Genomic DNA, 18,517 nt, shown 5'->3' with positions numbered 1-18,517 from the left:
GATTACGAGCATAATGTGTTCCGGGACCGCGCTTATGATCCAAATCCACTCTTAAACCAAAGCAAATTTTCCCATAAGAAATCATAGAAATGCAGACAATTGGTTCCACACCCCAAAATAATGATTTATTATTCTGAATAATATGTAAAACAGATGAAACAAACATTCAGAAACAGCAGAATATGTGATATTATAAGTTACTGTACAGTAATGGAGAGGATGGGAAACACAAGGGCTGACAGAGACTGCAGGGAGCATGAAGGAATGAGCAGGACAGATGTGGGCACATACATGCAGCGCTCTCTGTCCGGGGAGAGAGGGGTTACAGCTATGGAGAGATTACCCCCACAGTCCTGTCCCCTGATGCAAGCCCCAGCCTGACGTGTAGGTCAGAGAACAGGGCTGTAGACCCCGCTATGTAGACCATGCCCCTCCTCCACTCACGCTCCCACCCAGTACAGGGAGCTCTTAAACCAAGTCACAATTTTGAAAAACTGTGAGCTCTTAAACCAAAACGCTCTTAAACCAAGTTACTCTTAAACCAAGGTACCACTGTACTTTTCATGACCTCTGCTTGCTGTCAGTGATCGCAGTAATACAGTGGTAACTTGGTTTAAGATCAACTTGGTTTAAGAGCGTTTTGATTTAAGAGCTCAAAGTTTTTCAAAATTGTGACTTGGTTTAAGAGCATTGCTTTGGTTTAAGAGCATTGCTTTGGTTTAAGAGCTGCCTGTACTGGGTGGGAGCGCGAGTGGAGGAGGGGCATGGTCTACATAGCGGGGTCTACAGCCCTGTACTCTGACCCAGAAAGTCTCCCTCACCTTCCAAATCACAGCAGATCCAGGTCAGGGGACAGGACGGTGGAGGTAATCTCTCCATAGCTGTAACCCCTCTCTCCCCGGACAGAAAGCGCTGCATGTATGTGCCCACATCTGCCCTGCTCATTCCTTCATGCTCCCTGCAGTCTCTGTCAGCCCTTGTGTTTCCCATCTTCTCCATTACTGTACAGTAACTTATAATATCACATATTCTGCTGTTTCTGAATGTTTGTTTCATTTGTTTTACCTTTTATTCAGAATAATAAATCATTATTTTTTGGGATGTGGAACCAATTGTCTGCATTTCTATGATTTCTTAAGGGAAAATTTGCTTTGGTTTAAGAGTGGATTTGGATTACAAGCACCGTCCCGGAACAAATTATGCTCGTAATCCAAGGCACCACTGCACATGTATTAGAGTGAAACCTTTTATGCAAGGTCAGCAAGGAAAGTGGAACATGTTACTCAAAAAATGTCTATTAATACAAGTCATTTTTTGGGGGGTTTTCTTAGTGCATTACATAACTGACTGCTGTCTAATTTTGACCATCCACATTTATTTTTTTTATAGTTGCACCCCCATTTTGTTTTTGGGCTTGTTTCCAATTCTCTGTTATATTTCTCGTGCAGCTGCAGAATCAATGAACCCACATGCTGAGTCTGTTTGGATTAGGGGAACCCACACCAGATGGCAAATGTGCAAGATGGTCTCTAGATCTGGAGCCGTTCCCCATTTGAGCCTATGCTTCAATACATGGGATGTCGAATGCAGGAGTTCTAACTTGTTACATCCATGCTGGATTAAACAAGCACCATAGCTGTATTAATCACTTTGTTAGATCCCTGAAGGTCCGTATGAGTCATCTCATATTGGTGGAAGTCTAATATGTATGGTGGCCTCCGGCAAAAGAGGCGTGATTCTTTTGTTCTCAGGGAGATAAGCTGCTGCCAGAGGAATCAGCAGAACTAAGTCATCTTATGTGTGGTGGTGATAAAGGAGCAGACTGTTGACCATATAAAAACATATTAATAGGGGTCGTCAGGTATAGAATTTTCTGTTGAATTCACAGCATCAAACCTCTGGAAATTCTATTTAGCTTCTCATTGATTAAAAGTATAAATGTTATAAATGCCCACCTAGTCCATATCTCCCAGTAATCGTGTAAAAGGCATCGTGTTTCTGCAGTCGTGAGCTTTAAGGAATTATTATTCCATTTTATCACATCCCAAAAATGCTAACTTGTCTGTAATTGCGGCAGGCGGCGGCTATAGCGGATCTTACAGTAACCAAAGGTATTGGGGGGGGGGGGGGGGGAGTTAAGGCTTTTGGGGAACTATTCACAGTGGCAGCCTGTTTCCATGGAAACCTCACCGCAGGTGGCTGTGCTGTGTGACAGCGCCGGGCTGCCTTGTGCCGGCAGAGATGGAGGACATTGCCAATCAAAACATGCTGAGAATGTGCGAGGAAATCAGCGCCCCAGACGGGTTAACACAGGTCCCTCTGGCAAGAAAAAAAAACTAGGTGAAGGATAATCATCCTCTTCCTCATTTACTGCTGTTCCCACGTCTGGAGCGCAGGTAGAGCCTGGCGAGCGTTGCAGCATTTCTCAATGAGGAGCATAAGGTCATTGAGATGGGAGGGGGCAGCATCACTGGCCCCCGGTATCATCTCATTCCACAGCCCATTAATTTCCCATTCTGCGCTGTGAGTGATAAAGCTTTGAGCCGGGAGGTGTCAGCACTCCCAGACAAAAACCTTTCTGGGGTTCAACACAAACAACTTAATAACTTTTTGGTGACTGACGCGTTTTCTGCCAATTACGCAAGTTCTGGAGAAAAAATGTAAACATAATTAATATTTTTGCCTTTGCGCCATTTATCTTCCGTCCTTTTTTTTTTTTTTCCGGGAGAATAGTGAAATGCTATCTGGCTAATATAATCTGTTATTGTTGTAGGGATTTACCCCAGTACGGGCAGAAGCAGTGGCAGTCATACTTTGGTAGGACGTTTGATGTCTATACCAAGCTTTGGAAATTCCAGCAACAGCACAGGTGAGTAATGCTAGCAGTAGTCCTGTCCTATACTGTATATCTATATCCTGTCCCAGTCAGTGATTGGCTGAGTGAGCTGTCACTGCTTCGAGAAAGTAGCGTCCAGAGAATTTAGTGGGGGACTCTAAAGCACCACAGGAGGACCCTCAGGGAGTGTGTTAAGTGAGTTTTTGTTGTTTTTAGTTCTTTCAGCAACCCCAGTAATAAATTAAAAAATTCGGAATGTCACGGCGAAGCACCACTTAGCCCCCCCCACATAGCCACCGTAGGTCCCGCCCTGTGAAGTCATTGGCGTATAGGCCTTTAGGCTGACTTGTTCCAATGTCTGTTGAAGGGGCAAGGCCTATGTGGTGGTGATGTCATGGGGCGGGGTCTATGGTGGCAATGTGGGCGGGGCTAAGTGGCGCTTCGCCCTTGAAGCCCTGCCCAGGTAGCACAATCCGCAGATAAATGTGACTTTTTACTGGAACAAGCACCATGATGTACCATATAAAAAAGGTATGAAAACTGAAAAACTTACCCTTTACACCTGAGTAGAGAAGTCATAATGCAAAAAGGGGCAACAGTGTCACTTTAACTTGACGTGTAGTACAAAAATAACTGTTAGTTGAGAACGGAATACCTCTTTAAGTCCTAATTACAGAAAATTCTGATGTATTTGCCATTTAAGAAGCCCACCTGGCAAGATTAATATTTTGGGGGCAGATACTGTTGATAATATTGTATAGTGTTGGATGCTGGGCCAGGGGGGGGATTTTGCCTTTGGTGGTCTTCCAACCCTGCCCTGCATGATTGATGTACAAGGCTCAATGTTGGAATCCAAACCTTGTTAATCAATTAAGCAAGGGGGAAGGCATGCATACTGCAGCTCAGCACGGCCTCTACAACACTTGAGCTTTGAAAGAAAACATGATTTTATAATTGCCTTTAGCTCAGCGATAGATATCATTTTTTTTATCTCTCTGCAACAGCCAAGAGATGAGGATCCTGAATTGAGGATCCCACCCTAACACCCTAATGGCATAGATGAAATCAGGTTTTGTAAATTCTACAATCTGCTTGTGGATGAAGAGCCATGTGTAGAAAAAAGACAAATCATTTGTAATATGTCACCATTTTAACAATGATGAGAGGGCAAAATTTTGTATTTTTTTTAATTTTTTTTAATTTTTAAAGATTTTAATGATGTTTTTGTCCCTTAGGCAAGTGCTGGACAATCGGTATGGCCTCAAGCGTTGGCAGATTGGAGAAATTGCCTCTAAGATTGGTCAGTTGTATTACCACTATTAGTAAGTATCTGCTGATGGGAAATAGAAGTAAGCAGATGTAAAGCCGTGCACCCTGTATATTGCTGCATCACTGAGAGCAGGAGGATTTATTGTACTGTATGCAGGCTCCAGAGCGTTCTGTTTGGCAGTGGCTCAGAGGAGAATAAAGTCCGCTCTAGTCCTGTATAGATTTTCCCTCAATCTCTTCGATATTCCAGGCCTTTTTTCTTACTATTAGAACATTTTACAGGAAAAGGGCTGTACAGGATAGATAGCTCCCATGAAAGTAATGGAAAGCCTGTAAGTCCTGCTTCTCCGTTTGTATTAGCGTGCACATAACCATTATTGGCAAGTAAAATGTTTTCCTGGAAATGTTTTTATTGACTTGCAACTTAAAGGGGTCAGAAAACATGAAAAAAATATTTCAGTGATAACACCACTCTTGTTCTCCTGTTGGGTGTGTTTTTCTAGCTCACTTGCATTGAAGTGAATAGAGCTGAATTGTAATACCACACACAACCTGGGGACAAGGGTGGCACTGTTTTTGCAAGAAATCCTAAATAACCCATTTTTATCCAGCGAAAATCTTTTTTCTTTCAAATCAACTAGTTTCAGAGAGTTATACAGATTTGTAATTTACTTCTATTTAAAAATCTTCAAGTCTTCCCATACTTATCAGTTGCTGTATGTTCTGCGGGAAATGTTTTCTTTTGAGTCTGACACACTGCTCTCTGCTGACATCTCTGTCTGGGACAGGAACTGTCCAGAGCAGTAGCAAATCCCCATAGAGAACCTTTCCTACTCTGGACAGTTCCTGTATCGGACAGAGATGTCAGCAGAGAGCAGTGTGTCAGACTAGGAAGAAAACCTTTCCTGCAGAACATACAGCAGCTGATAAGTATGGGAAAACTGGAGATTTTTAAATCGAAGTACAAATCTATATAATTTTCTGAAACCAGTTGATTTGAAAGAAAAAGATTTTCACTTTAAACCAACTTAACACTTGCAGTACTGTTCCTGCACCATCCACACCTGTCCTGTCTGTCTTCCATAAGTCACATGATCTCGGCAGCAGACTGCAACTGCATCATACGTTTAGATTCATTGGCTGCCATGATCACATGACATATCAATAAATTTACGTCATATGTATGGATGATATCGGAGGGACTGGGTTCCAACAGAGCGGGAACGGCTCAGCGTAATAGTGTAATACAGTTTGGTTTATTTTCCATTTGGCTATTTTAAAACTCTAATGATCTGAAGTTACCTAAGGATCTTTAACTAATGGGAGTTTTTTTTTTCATCTGAATACATGAATTGATCCTTTTAAGTGTTACTTAAAGATTAGAAATAAGAAGTGTCGCCATGTCAGACGCTTCTGCGGTTGGGGGTTTCGGCCCTCCTCTTCGGTCAGCTTGTTAACTTGAAAGGCTGGCAGCCAGCAGGGCTTTGTTTCCTGCTAGAGACACTTGTGTTTGAAGATTCAAGGGATTTTTCTCATGCCCTGGGTCAGAAGGTCGCCGTTGCCTAATTCTGAAGCCCGTAATAATTTGTTACGACCTATAAATCCAAGTATATTCTAACAAAGTGGAACATTGAGATGGCAGGTTCTTCATTATTTCACTGTGGGACTCATACCGAGTGGATTAGAAACACAGTAGAACCCAAATGTCATTGAATACTACGACTTTCAAATGTAGTTTTTAAAGAGGGAGAACTAGAGGAGATCACCTTGTAGTACAACATAGCTTCCTAAGAGAACTGATTGTATATATAGTATACTTACAACCAGGGCAGCTTCTCTTCCTGATGAGGTGGAGAGAGAACAGAGAGGTGGGCATGCATGTGTGCAGCTCTGCCTATTATGTTCTATGGGACGTGAACAAGTGAATGGAGAGAGTCCAAGCAGAATAACGGTCCAGGGCACCAGATTGTTGTGTAGAACTTGGCATTTAGTGATGACCTAACCTTAAGCACATTGGGGTTCATCTGAACATGAACTCTCTGCATTTGATTACAGAAGAAGATGGATGCAGCCCTAAGGGTTTCTTAGGGCTGCGTCCAACAACTTTCAGCCACCAGTAATCAAATGAGTTTGCATTCATGCACAAGGTTCGCTCATCTCCAGTACACATGTTTTTTATTGAAAAAAAAATGTCAAGGTGTATTTCATAGTTACAATGTTTCAAATGTAAATGGGTTGTTTTTTTTTACGCCAAAATGACTACTCCTTACTGCTGTGCCATAACATTGTACTGGACTAAACAGGTGGGCACTGCTGTGGGATAAAGTACACTACTATAGATAGTATGTGGAGACAGAAAGGGTTACAGGATGCACTGGTGGAAATGAAAAGGCAGCTGCAGCACAACAAGCAGCACTACACCTGGTGAGATGAAAGGGGAGCCTTGATTTACCTTTTAAAGACAGCTGCAGGTACAAAGCCCAGGCTCTCTCTCTCCTGCATATAGCACTAACTTATGCTGCTTTACATGGAACGATTATCACTCGAATTTTCGCGATAACTATCGCATTTGGGTGATAATCGTTCGGTGTAAACACAGCGAACGATCAATCGACGAGCGAGAAGTCTTTCATTTTGATCTTTCAGCATGTTCTCAAGTCATTGTCATTCGCTAAAAATTTGCAGATCGCTTCGTGTAACTAGTCTTTCAAAGATTCACCCTATGTGAAAGATGGGCTTAAGCGATCTTAAAAACGATCACAATAACAATTTTTCTACAAATTTTTCACTGTCTAAATGCTGATCGTTATAAAAACCAAATCGTTGCACCAAAATTATTAAACAATCGATTGGGCGAATTATCGCTCTGTGTAAACGCAGCATAAGCCACATTCCTACTTCCTGTGTTCTATCTTGGTCTCTGCTGCTAGAGTCAGAGTTCCCCTAACATTAGGCAACAGACATTAGTTTTCAGAGAAATGAGACACCTAGTGGTTAGTTATATGAAGTCTTTTACAAATCTGTTACAAATCATCTAGGCCAGTGATTTTCAACCAGTGTGCCATGGTGGGGAGAAGTATGGTGGGGAGAAGTATGGTGGGGAGAAGTATGGTGGGGAGAAGTATGGTGGGGAGAAGTATGGTGGGGAGAAGTATGGTGGGGAGAAGTATGGTGGGGAGAAGTATGGTGGGGAGAAGTATGGTGGGGAGAAAAGCAGGGGGGAGAAGAAAACAGGCCCAGGTTTCACACTGAGTATAAATACATTTAGAATGTATATTATTAACTATATGTATAATATGTGCTGTTTTAGTGTCATTTTGTGCCATTTTGGTTGGTGGCGTGCCCCGGGATTTTTTAAGTATAAAAAGTGTGCCGCGGCTCAAAAAAGATTGAAAATCACTGATCTAGGCTATCAAGTGAAGGGAGCCTGTTTGATAGGATAGTGACTGACACTGATTCTGTATGTCCTAATCCCTCCTGCCCACTTTTATTGTGGGGACTGTGCTCTACACAGACATGATTGCAGTGTGTTCTACTTTCTGTACAGATGTCTACATCACCCATTGACCCATTTGTGGGATCTCATGTATTAAAAAAGAACAGCTAAAAAATTGCAGCATTACAGCAGTACCCATGGACACACAGAGTATATATGTCAGGAGCATTTTATGGACTTGAGCACCATAAAAACAGTGTGAATGGGGTCTAAACAGATAAAATATTTGAGCCTTGCTTTTATCATCACACATATATGTAACCTCATTCTTGCAGTTCCTGCCTATAGGCAGTAGCAGCCTCTGTATAGATGTTGTGACCTGGATATGATACGTGCAGGAGGTATACTGTGTACAGATATATATCAGTGTGTGAATATCAACTTCTCTTCTCTTCCAGTCTCCGTACATCAGAGACGAGTTACCTAAATGAAGCCTTCTCTTTCTACTCTGCCATTAGACAGCGATCTTACTATTCCCAGGTCACCAAGGAGGATAGGTAAGACCGGCATATTGCACAATAAATTCTTTTTTCCTGTTTAAATCCTTTTAGAATCCAGAAACCCATCAGTTATCGCCCTCTAGAGGTTGTTACTGGAAGTATGTTTCTAATATCTGTAAATCTTGTCCATCATGTACAGAAATGTTCATAGATGTGCATCCACCCTAAATGATCTCTGTTCCTCTGCAGGACATGGCTCTGTAAGTTTTATATTAATCACGGCCATTGTTGCCGATTTGCAACAACAGCCCTGATTAATACAAAACTTACCTTCTACTGCACTCAATGGGATCCCAGCCGGATAGTAGCGGCCGCAGCGAAAACTGACATGTCAATTTTGTGCAGCTGCTATTCATTGAATAGCAGCCGCACAACCCTGACAGGTCACACAATGGAGAGTGCGGCTAAGGCACCATTGTGTTCAATGGGGAATTGGGATGAGGGCACACACAGATCCCAGTTCAACAGAAATGAAGATCATTCGGCTAATACTGCAGTACCAGCCGGGATGATCTTCATTGACACCGGCCAGCCGAGTCACAGAATGGCCGGTGTCTTACATAGTGAGAACCCGGTCTAAGCCGTATGCTGCAGCAAGGCGTGGAGTGAAGTGCTTAGTGGTGCACTTCTCCTGGGTCATTCTAGAGAATGGTGGGGGTCTTAAGACATGTATCTGTAACTTATCAAAAGTCTTTTTTCTTTCTTTTTGTAAAACACATGTACTACTTATCTATAGTATACGCCATATATGTAATGTAGATGCCTGATCCGTATGGGAAGATCATCAGTGTGAACTACTATGTGTATGGGTTAAAAACTGAGGGCAATGAAAGACAGGCCAAAAAGGGAGCTTGGTGGACTCTTGGGGTATCTACCATCTGCAGAAGTTTTTTTTTTTTTTTAATATTAGGTCTGTTTTCTGCAGTTTTGTGCTTTGTCCTTGTGTCTCCGCACGTTGCTTTAAGTGTCAGTTGTAAAACTCTTTGCCCCAGTGAAGGTTTTGCGCTCATTGACAGTCATCGCAGTCAGCGGCCCTTAAGCTGCTGACATTGGTTGTCAGGATAGATTACTGCGGAGGCTTTCTCGGACATGAGAATAACTCCACGCGACAGGTACAAATGTTTGGGGGAGGGGGGGATATTTGATGGGAAGTTGACTTACCAGCTTATGAAGCATCTAAAAAGTCCAACCCAACAACAGCAGAGAATGTGGACAGCTGAGGATGGTAAATGAGAAGATGTGGGAGTGGGAAAGCCCACTGTATTATACTCCCGTTTATCTTCACGGACCCAATAAAATACCATTGATCCTATAATATACAGGTAGGATTTTCTTCTAGCAGTCACTGCATGGTAGAGTGAAGAAGTGTAAGCAAGGATAGTACGGTAGTAAGATTAGGTAGCTGCAGAACATGGTGTTCTCTAATGTAATGTTAACGGAATTGCACTCTACTAGTGGGAATAATTCTGAAATTCGCCATATAATTCGCCATATAATATTTCTTGGTAGGTCAGCCAACAATAAACACACAATGTCTAAGGCAGGGATTGCAAAACTACAATTCCCATTGTGTCTGGACAGGCAAAGCTTGGCTTTCGCTGTCCAGGCATGATGGGAATTGTAGTGTTACAACAGATGGAAGGCCGGAGGTCATAAGGCAATGCTGGCCAAACCTTTTCAGCACAGGATCTCTTTTTGTAGACCTAGTAGAAGGTAGTTTGGGGCAAAGGTGGGGGGATTCTGCTGCAGTTTTTAACAACCAATGCAAGTTACCCATTGCACATTTCAGAGCTTTACTTTATTCATGTATGGCAATGGACTTCTACCCATCCTTAGGGCCCTATTACACGGAACGAATATCGTGTAAAAATCGTTAAATCGTTCAAATTTAAACGATAATCTTTTTGTGTAATTGCAGGCAACCATCGAAAAATCGTTCGTATGTCGATCATTGATTTAGATCTGAACCTAAAATTATCCTTAATTGTTCACTAATCGTTCGCTGTAATTATATGTTCGTTCGCTCAAGTTCCCCATTTTTTCACTAATCGTTTAGTGTAATAGCACATTGTTCATTGTTTTTTGGGGATCAGAAGGAATGAACGATCATAGTAACGATCGCAATAACGACCATAGTAACTATCGTAACTAACGACCATCGTTCTGTGTAATATGGTGAACGATTTCAGGTTAACTACAAACAATCTAGTTTGCGATTGTTAGTCGTTAATCATTAAAAATCGCTCAGTGTAATAGGACCCTTATACACCAAACTACCAGGAGGCCGTTTTTTTTTCAATTTCCATATTAAAAGGTTATTTGAGATTATATAATTTTTTTCTCTCTCTCTCTCTCTCTCTCTCTCTCTCTCTCTCATATCAATTTTGGATTAAAGCAGGTGTGTTTTTCTAATCCTGGATAAACCCTTAAAATCCGGCGGTTTAGGATAGGAGGGTGCTTGTTTTCATTGAAAAGACCTTGCAGGCAGTGCTCCATGGGGAAAAAGTATGCAAATGATCTCTCCTGCAGAAGGAAGGAACTGTCTCTTTACTGCCACCTATTGGTTGGTATGTACTAAATCAGTTTCTTTCACATGAAGGAAACTTGAAACATGACTCAGGATAATAGCCAAATCAAAGTCGTCTTCATAAGACCGGTGTCAGACCGGTGGTCTGACATCGAAATATACTTGTTCTATTTTATTTGTGTTAATTACATTCATAGCATACCAACACATTTTTGGATTGACGTTGTTCGGTATTACTGGGGAAAAGCCTGTAATACATCCTCCTAATGTGAGAGCAGAAAAAATAACTCCAGGGTAGACCTTGTTTTATAGACTGAATAACCCAGTAGTCCCAACCGCCATTTTTTTTGTTACTTCCCATATGTACTATTACTGGATCAATCGACAGTCTCTATTGTTCCTTTGCACAATAAGGATTCCATTAACGTTTGTTGGATATATTATTATTAATGTTACCTTCTCCATTAAGTCTGATGCTCATAAACATTTTTGCCTGGATCCCTGTCAGGCCTATAAACTAGGTTTTAAAGAATACCGACTCTCAAGACACCTTTTTTCTTAGAGGAATTATCCTGTATTATAAAACAGACACATGACTTATTGTTTATGTCTCTCCTGCCCTATAGCGAGTATATTGAAGACTCTTCTCTATCCATGATATTAAACACAACGCGTTAAGTTCTAATGTCGGACGAAATTTCAGCATTCACATTTGGATGTAGTTCGAGGTGTATCACTTACATAAAGCTAAGATATGTTGTTCATCAATGGTTATCAATAGTTATGACATATCCTAGGGATGTGACATCACTTTATGATATGAGATTACACCTTTAAATGCCCCCATACACCTTCAGCGATTGATTGCCGAACGATCGTTCAGCTGTCGGTTATGTCTCCCGGCCAGCACCAATCCTCCCCATACAAAGGAACGTTTGGCACGGCCTAGCGTTGTTGTGTTCTCTATGGGGAGGGGTAAGCCGCATATTTCTTTGTGATCAAAGGAGTCAGCTGGGCTTCTCCATCATGGCCAACCCCTATCACCACTGACATTGTCTGTCAGTAGTTAAGAACAGCCCCATACATCTTAGATTAACGGCCTAATCCACTGCGAGAAGCGGGTTCGGCCATCAAAAGTCTTAGGTGTATGGGGATCTTAGGACCTTAAAATTGGTGATCTTATCACTGGTCGGTGTTGGACAGGTCAAGCAGCTCCCTATAGCTTTCCCTTCCAAGCCCATTCGAGTCTAACACTTTAGTAAGTGGGATGAAAAGTTAATACAGGCTGAACTTCTAAATAGACTAAGTTTACTTGACCGTAATATGCCCAGAAGAGTTGGACCTTTTGCGAGTGCTAATTCTTAGGTCACCATGGAACTTAAGTGATCAATGATCCTCTTTCCTGTAATTTCTCATTTGATTTTCTTCAATGCTTAATAACTAATTAATATGAGAGTGATCTGTAGGGATGATGTAGTAGCCTGACCCCCCTCGATCCTTAGGGGCCAGGGATCATGTGCCTTAAATAAATGGGGTATATGTCTAGCTGTCATGTTGTTGATTACAGCCTCAAAAAAAAAAAAAAACTTTCCATAATCGCTGTGATTGTCTCTTAGGCCTGAGCTGGTTGTGAAGAAGTTGCGGTACTACGCACGTTTCATCGTCGTCTGCCTCTTGCTCAATAAAATGGATGTTGTTAAAGACCTAGTCAAGGTAATTGATGGACTTGGACGTCTTCATTTCAGTGATTCATGTCTTCCTGCCTGGAGTCTGTCATTCTTTATGTACATTGTCACTCTGTAATTTAGAGGAATGGCCTTATGGATCCTGGGGTTGTTTTCCTAGCTCTGACTTTGTTGTGAACTATAATGTCTCACCGATTGATATTTGTTCTATAGGAGCTGTCAGATGAAATTGAAGACTATACACACCGCTTCAATACAGAAGACCAGCTGGAGTGGAATCTTGTACTGCAAGAAGTAGCTGCTTTCATTGAGGTTCCGTATATTTCCTTTAATGCATCTTGAAGCCACGTCCTAGTTCTTCTTACATTGTGAACATTGACTTATTATGTCATGCACTGGTAATGTGTAGTTCTCGCACTGGACGTAGTTGATAGCCTACTGATTTGCAGGATCTCACTACTCAGCTGTGATCTGTTGGGGCATGCTGAGGGTTGTAGTTTTAGATAAAAAGCCACAGGTTGCATTTTTGGTTTAACATTGATGTCCTATCCAGAGAATAGGGCATAGGGTTTACATAACCCTACTGATACTTTAGTTTTGAGACATGATCTACATCATAGGTGTCACTCAGGCTACAATTCCCATCATGCCTGGACAGCCAAAGCTATGGCTTTGGCTGTCCAGGCATGATGGGCACTTTAGTTTTGTAACAGCTGGAGGGCCTGAGTATGACACCCATGATGTACGTAATGTTTTTTAGAACAATGAGCGTACTTTTAGGACCATTAGAGATGTAGCCATCTGACGTCCCATGAGTCTGGGTGATTGGCTTTCAGTGATGCTGTATACATTGACTAGTAGAAAAATGACTCCTTTATGATCAATGGTTTGAAGAATATTTAGTATGGGCATGTTGTTCTATCATAACTGACTATTAGGGGTACAAATGCAATATTTAGACAGGGATTAACCAGGTAATACATTATGCATTAGCCCGAGTGCAGGAGATGCAGATCACTTACTCATTTCAGCTTCAAACAACGTATCCAATACATGAAAAATCCTTGTTTTCCTCCCGAGACGATTCTTTCAGCTTGGCATCTCATTTACATTTAATCTAAATAATGAAGTGGTAGCCGGCATCGGCTGATGAACTGTCGGAAAGTTCCAAGGCTCTGCGATTATTCCCTCATGATTGGGTCGCAGCGGCTATATTTCACACGGCCTTCAGATCATCTCCCCTGAGACTTCATCTTCAATATATTTCATCTTTAATGGATCTCTTTTTACCGTAGACTGTCTGTTCGACTGTTGGCTATTTCCGTGTGATAAAACTGCACTTTTCACCTAATGTTCAGCTTCTCTCCGGTGGCAGGCAGACCCCGTGATGGTTTTAAATGATGACAACACCATTGTAATAATATCCAATCGACTGGCGGAGGGGACAGGGCCCATGTTGGAGCAGGGCATGGTGGTGGGACAGTTGATGCTGGCCGATGCACTTATCATTGGCAACTGCAATAATCAGGTGAGAGAGTTGTAGCCGATCCCCGCAGGCTTTACTGGTGCCACCCATTTAGTTATTCCTGTAAGTTTTACCAGTACACCTTCTGTTTTATGTATATCTACATTTTTGGGATGAGCGCTGCTAAAGTGTACATGAGTTTTAGGGTAAATTCATATGTGGTAGGTTTGTTGCACACATTTCTGCAAGAGTAAATTTGTTCCATTTATCTGAATGGGGGGGGGGTTAAATCAATGGGACAGTTGCAGGATTTTTGTGAATTCACCCTTTTAAAAAGAGGTTTTAGACTTGGCATCAATGTTAATAGAAGGAAGTAGCCTCTTCATTGTTTACTCATACACAATGGCTCGTATCCACATGCAGTTAGGATTGGTACTGTAGTTTAGTCTTATTAATGCCAGCTGGACCATCACAGCACCTTCAGTTCTGCTGATCAGAATGGATTAAGCGGGTCTGGCCTCCACCAATCATCATTGAGAATGGAGTGCAGACCACGGTGGTCGCACAGGCACGGTGACTGCTCCACTCATTTTGAGGCAATTGTGTCCCCATTCCTGGGATGGGTGGGGTTCCTGGCAGTCAGATCCCCAGCAATTAGCTTGTTATCCCCTCTTCCATGAACAGTTGCTGGGTAAGCTGGTCCTCCAATGTCTTGTTTTATTTATTTATTTTTCTCATTATTGTTCCACTGCCGCAGGTGAAGTTCAGTGAGCTGACAATAGACATGTTCCGGATGCTACAAGCTTTGGAGAGAGAACCAATGAATCTGACCTCTCAAATGAATAAGCCAGGACTGACGGTAGCTATATGTTCTTGATTATTGTTGATCATATTTTGCGAGTTTTTACAATGGTTAACACTACCAAATGGGAGTCTATTGAGCATTGCAGAGCCTTTTGACCCCTGTTCTTACTGTCGGAAACAAAGGAACCACTTTGAGCCCCAAAGCAGATAGGGTAGGGTCACTGGTATCTGCATAACTCTCTTACTTTATCATAAACTGAAGTGTGAACAGTGCCCTAGACAGATAGTATTGTAGATCATATTGCAGGAGTTTTCTTATCCATTTTGCATGTGTTGCAGGATCCTGCTGAGAAGCCTACAAAACGCGAAAACCCTCATAAGTACCTTCTGTATAAGCCAACCTTCAGTCAACTATATACCTTCCTAGCAGCATCTTTCAAGGTAAGTCCCCAACAAGTAAAAAAAACACCCTAAAAATTGAATGGTAGTGTCATTTGAAAAAAAAATGTAGAAAGCGTCTGCTTCCATCTTCGTTTGCTCTCCACCTATCCCCAGGTTTGTTATAAGCGGAGTATGGCTGAAGCTCTGAAATTGTTGACTTAGTACTAGCCCGGGAGGGGCAGATATAGATATATAACTAGTGCAGGGTCATGCTGTTACGGCCACCTTATGGTATTGTAGTTTAAAATCATTCATATTATCCATATATCTTAGCATTTGCTTTGTGCTGCTGTAATGTTCCTTTTGTTGGCACGTCACAAAGACATGTCAAAAGTTTTGATCAATCGGGGTCTTATCAGAAGCCCACGGCTGAGTTTTTTTGCTCTTCCTGGCTCGCCTCTCAACCATGACTTATTGAGGGCAGCGTGCCCCATCTACTGCAGACTCAGTGGCGAGCTTGGGAGAGAAGCTCACAGTTGCATCTCCCAGCCATATCCAGTAACTGCCTATTAGCTTTCTGTTGTGCCCTAATATTCCCCTTCTTTATTCTTAGGAACTCACCAACATGATCCTGCTCCTAAGATACACACAGGGGATTGTCTAACCAGCTTTCTTGTCAGAAAGGGGCCCTCATGACAGAACCAATCATGTTGCCTGAACCATGGCCGGGGAAGTCCTCTACCTGCCCCATCAGCCATAATTCATAGATCTCCCCCACTCCCCAGCCAAACAGGAGATTATCTATTATAGGAGCAGGAAAAGAAGCTTTTTAATATACTGAGAAATGTATATATGTAGATTTTACTTGTTTTGCTACTATTCTAGGTCATTACTTGTAAGATAAAGTTTCCCTTTGTAATTATTCATTAGGGGACGCATCAGACTCCCGTATGATTCATATTTTCCTCTTTGTATGATTGGCCATGCCTGAATACATTCACATTGTAACCTAGCAACAGACACTTCGGCTGATGACTGTGCTGGGTCTGGTGGGACCAGAATAGCCCCCTGCCGATTACCCTGCATTACCACTTATGGAGACCAGTTATGGGCCTCCACCTGCAGAATAGCCCCCTGCCGATTACCCTGCATTGCCACTTATGGTGACCAGTTGTGGGCCCTACACCTGCAGAATAGCCTCCTGCCGATTACCATGCATTGCCACTTATGGTGACCAGTTGTGGGCCCTACACCTGCAGAATAGCCCCCTGCTGATTACCATGCATTGCCACTTATGGAGACCAGTTGTGGGCCCTACACCTGCAGAATAGCCCCCTGCCGATTACCCTCATTACCACTTATGGAGACCAGTTGTGGGCCCTACACCTGCAGAATAGCCCCCTGCCGATTACTATGCATTACCACTTATGGAGACCAGTTATGGGCCTCCCTCTGCAGAATAGCCCCCTGCCGATTACTATGCATTACCACTTATGGTGACCAGTTGTGGGCCCTACACCTGCAGAATAGCCCCCTGCCGATTACTATGCATTACCACTTATGGAGACCAGTTATGGGCCTCCACCTGCACTTTCATTTCTAAAATTTCTTTGGGATTAAGAGGAAACGTGCTGTAGTTTATATGTTTGCTGGTTATACATTGTCTACCTTTTAAACTACAGCTGTATCCATGTTTTTCAGGATGCATCCAACTTCTCCAGCCGCAGGGAGTCGAATGCCGAGCATATGGGTTCAGAGAACGTTGCAGAACCCGGACAGTTTGGCATCTCCGCTCAACACTAGTCTTAAAGGGGTCATCCAGCGCTACAAAAACATGGCCACTTTTCTCCCTATCTTGTCTCCAGTTCAGGTGTGATTTGCATTTAAGCTCCATTTACTTCAATGGAACGAAGTTTGAAACCCCACCCAATCTGGAGACAAGAGAGGGGAAAAGTGGCCATGTTTTTGTAGCACTGGATAACCCTTTTAAGCTTTATTAACAAAAATGTCAACTTTCCTGTTTAAAATGGTTGTCCTATCTCAGCTTATCCCCTATTCATAGGATTGGGGATAAGAAGCTGGTCATTGGGGGTCCGACTACTTGGCCCCCCAATGATTTTGAGAACTGTGATGCAATCGCCCATGCAATGAATGAGCTCTTACTGTGCCCGCACAACCACTGTGGCCTGCAAACTATTCATGTCCTATGAGAACAAGTGCTTAATTTGGAAACATTTGGCGGCACCATAGAGAGTGAATGTAGCAGGATGATTACTCAACTTTAACAAAGTTTTTGTTGTTAAAGGAGATACACAGTACCATCTTCACTGGATATCCGTATCCTTGGCATCAAACAAGGAAAATAAATGCGCTTTATACAATACCGATACAAAGACTTTTATTCCATTAGAAAATTTATTAATCATTTATGGCATTTAGCTTTGTTTGAGGCCCAGTTATCTTTAAGGGTGTGGCAGGAAAATCTCTTATTGTGAGTAGATTGGTTGGAAGTTGACAATACCTACAAATATGACTAGTGAGTAGAGATGATCGAACTGCGCAAATTTTCAGGTTCAATCGAACTTGAACCATCGGCATTTGACTCCTGCTGCCTTCCCGTTCCTTGCTGTTAGATCATCTCTACTAGTGAGTCCGATGGCTCAGCATTTGAATACTTGTAGCTGAAGAAGTTGTGCACATCTCTAGTCACGAGCATCATGGACAGTCAGGTAGCATGCCCTGTGTTGGAGCAGGCAATGCTGTAGCTTGCAGCAGGCTTAATTCTACTAAACAGATCTATGTAATGTTGCAGAATCAATTTCCATCTTTGTCAGTAAGGTTTCATAGACCTCAGTAGAGAAGACTTCATTACGTTACATGTTATTTTGACTTTACTAACTCCTTAACAGCGTTTGGGGGCATTGTATGGTCCTTGTGGGGTTATGCTCTTAACTTTCTGTATTATGCACACTCGCCTAAATGCACACATAGGATATGCAGATGTTACCCTGCTGTTACCCAAGTTGCAACATCAGTGTGGCCTGTGTATAGTATTTCCATGTTCATATGGTTTTTCTTCTACGCTTCAAAAATGTGCATTTTTTTTAATAGGACAGTACCTTTAAAATGGCACAAAAGCTGCAAGATAAAAATGAGCACTCTGGTGGGACAGTGCAGTTTAGTGGTGGTGTCAATAAGAGAGAAAGTAGCTACTTTTTCTCCCTATCTGGGTCTAGTCAGGAGCTCAATAATAAAATTTAAGTCAGTACCTATTGGTGATGCTCACCTGATGTTTATTTTCTCCAGAGCTTATTTTTTGGCTGTTTTTTAGGTTATTTCCATTAGGGCAGAGCTGTGATCTGTGACTACAGCTTAGCTACAGTGCTAACCGGTAGTGTAAAGTAGTCTAAGACACGCCTACTAACACATTATTGGTTCAGACTGCAGCTATGCCTCCTCTGATTGGCTGCTGTGCATAACACAAGTATCCCAGACTCAGCAGGGAGTCAGTGTGTGGTTATAAAGAACAGATTACTAAACCATCAGAGGAAAAG

The 18,517-nt window shown here is 42.3% G+C and overlaps 1 protein-coding gene across 5 annotated transcripts in view; it reads left to right on the top strand.

The window, feature by feature from the left end:
* The window catches only part of SCAI (suppressor of cancer cell invasion), a 103,221-nt gene that overhangs the window by 59,758 nt on the left and 24,946 nt on the right, over positions 1–18,517 (top strand). For all 5 annotated transcript variants that reach the window (XM_069985691.1, XM_069985687.1, XM_069985689.1 and 2 more), the window contains exons 3-10: positions 2,774–2,869; positions 4,072–4,158; positions 8,000–8,098; positions 12,245–12,341; positions 12,527–12,625; positions 13,689–13,841; positions 14,536–14,637; positions 14,922–15,023. In XM_069985691.1, the coding sequence (XP_069841792.1) occupies positions 2,774–2,869; positions 4,072–4,158; positions 8,000–8,098; positions 12,245–12,341; positions 12,527–12,625; positions 13,689–13,841; positions 14,536–14,637; positions 14,922–15,023 (835 nt within the window). The remainder of the gene's footprint in view (positions 1–2,773; positions 2,870–4,071; positions 4,159–7,999; positions 8,099–12,244; positions 12,342–12,526; positions 12,626–13,688; positions 13,842–14,535; positions 14,638–14,921; positions 15,024–18,517) is intronic.

Source organism: Dendropsophus ebraccatus, chromosome 10 (assembly GCF_027789765.1).
Source record: "Dendropsophus ebraccatus isolate aDenEbr1 chromosome 10, aDenEbr1.pat, whole genome shotgun sequence".
Taxonomy (NCBI): Eukaryota; Metazoa; Chordata; class Amphibia; order Anura; family Hylidae; genus Dendropsophus; species Dendropsophus ebraccatus.
This window is presented reverse-complemented; position numbering and strand designations above follow the sequence as displayed.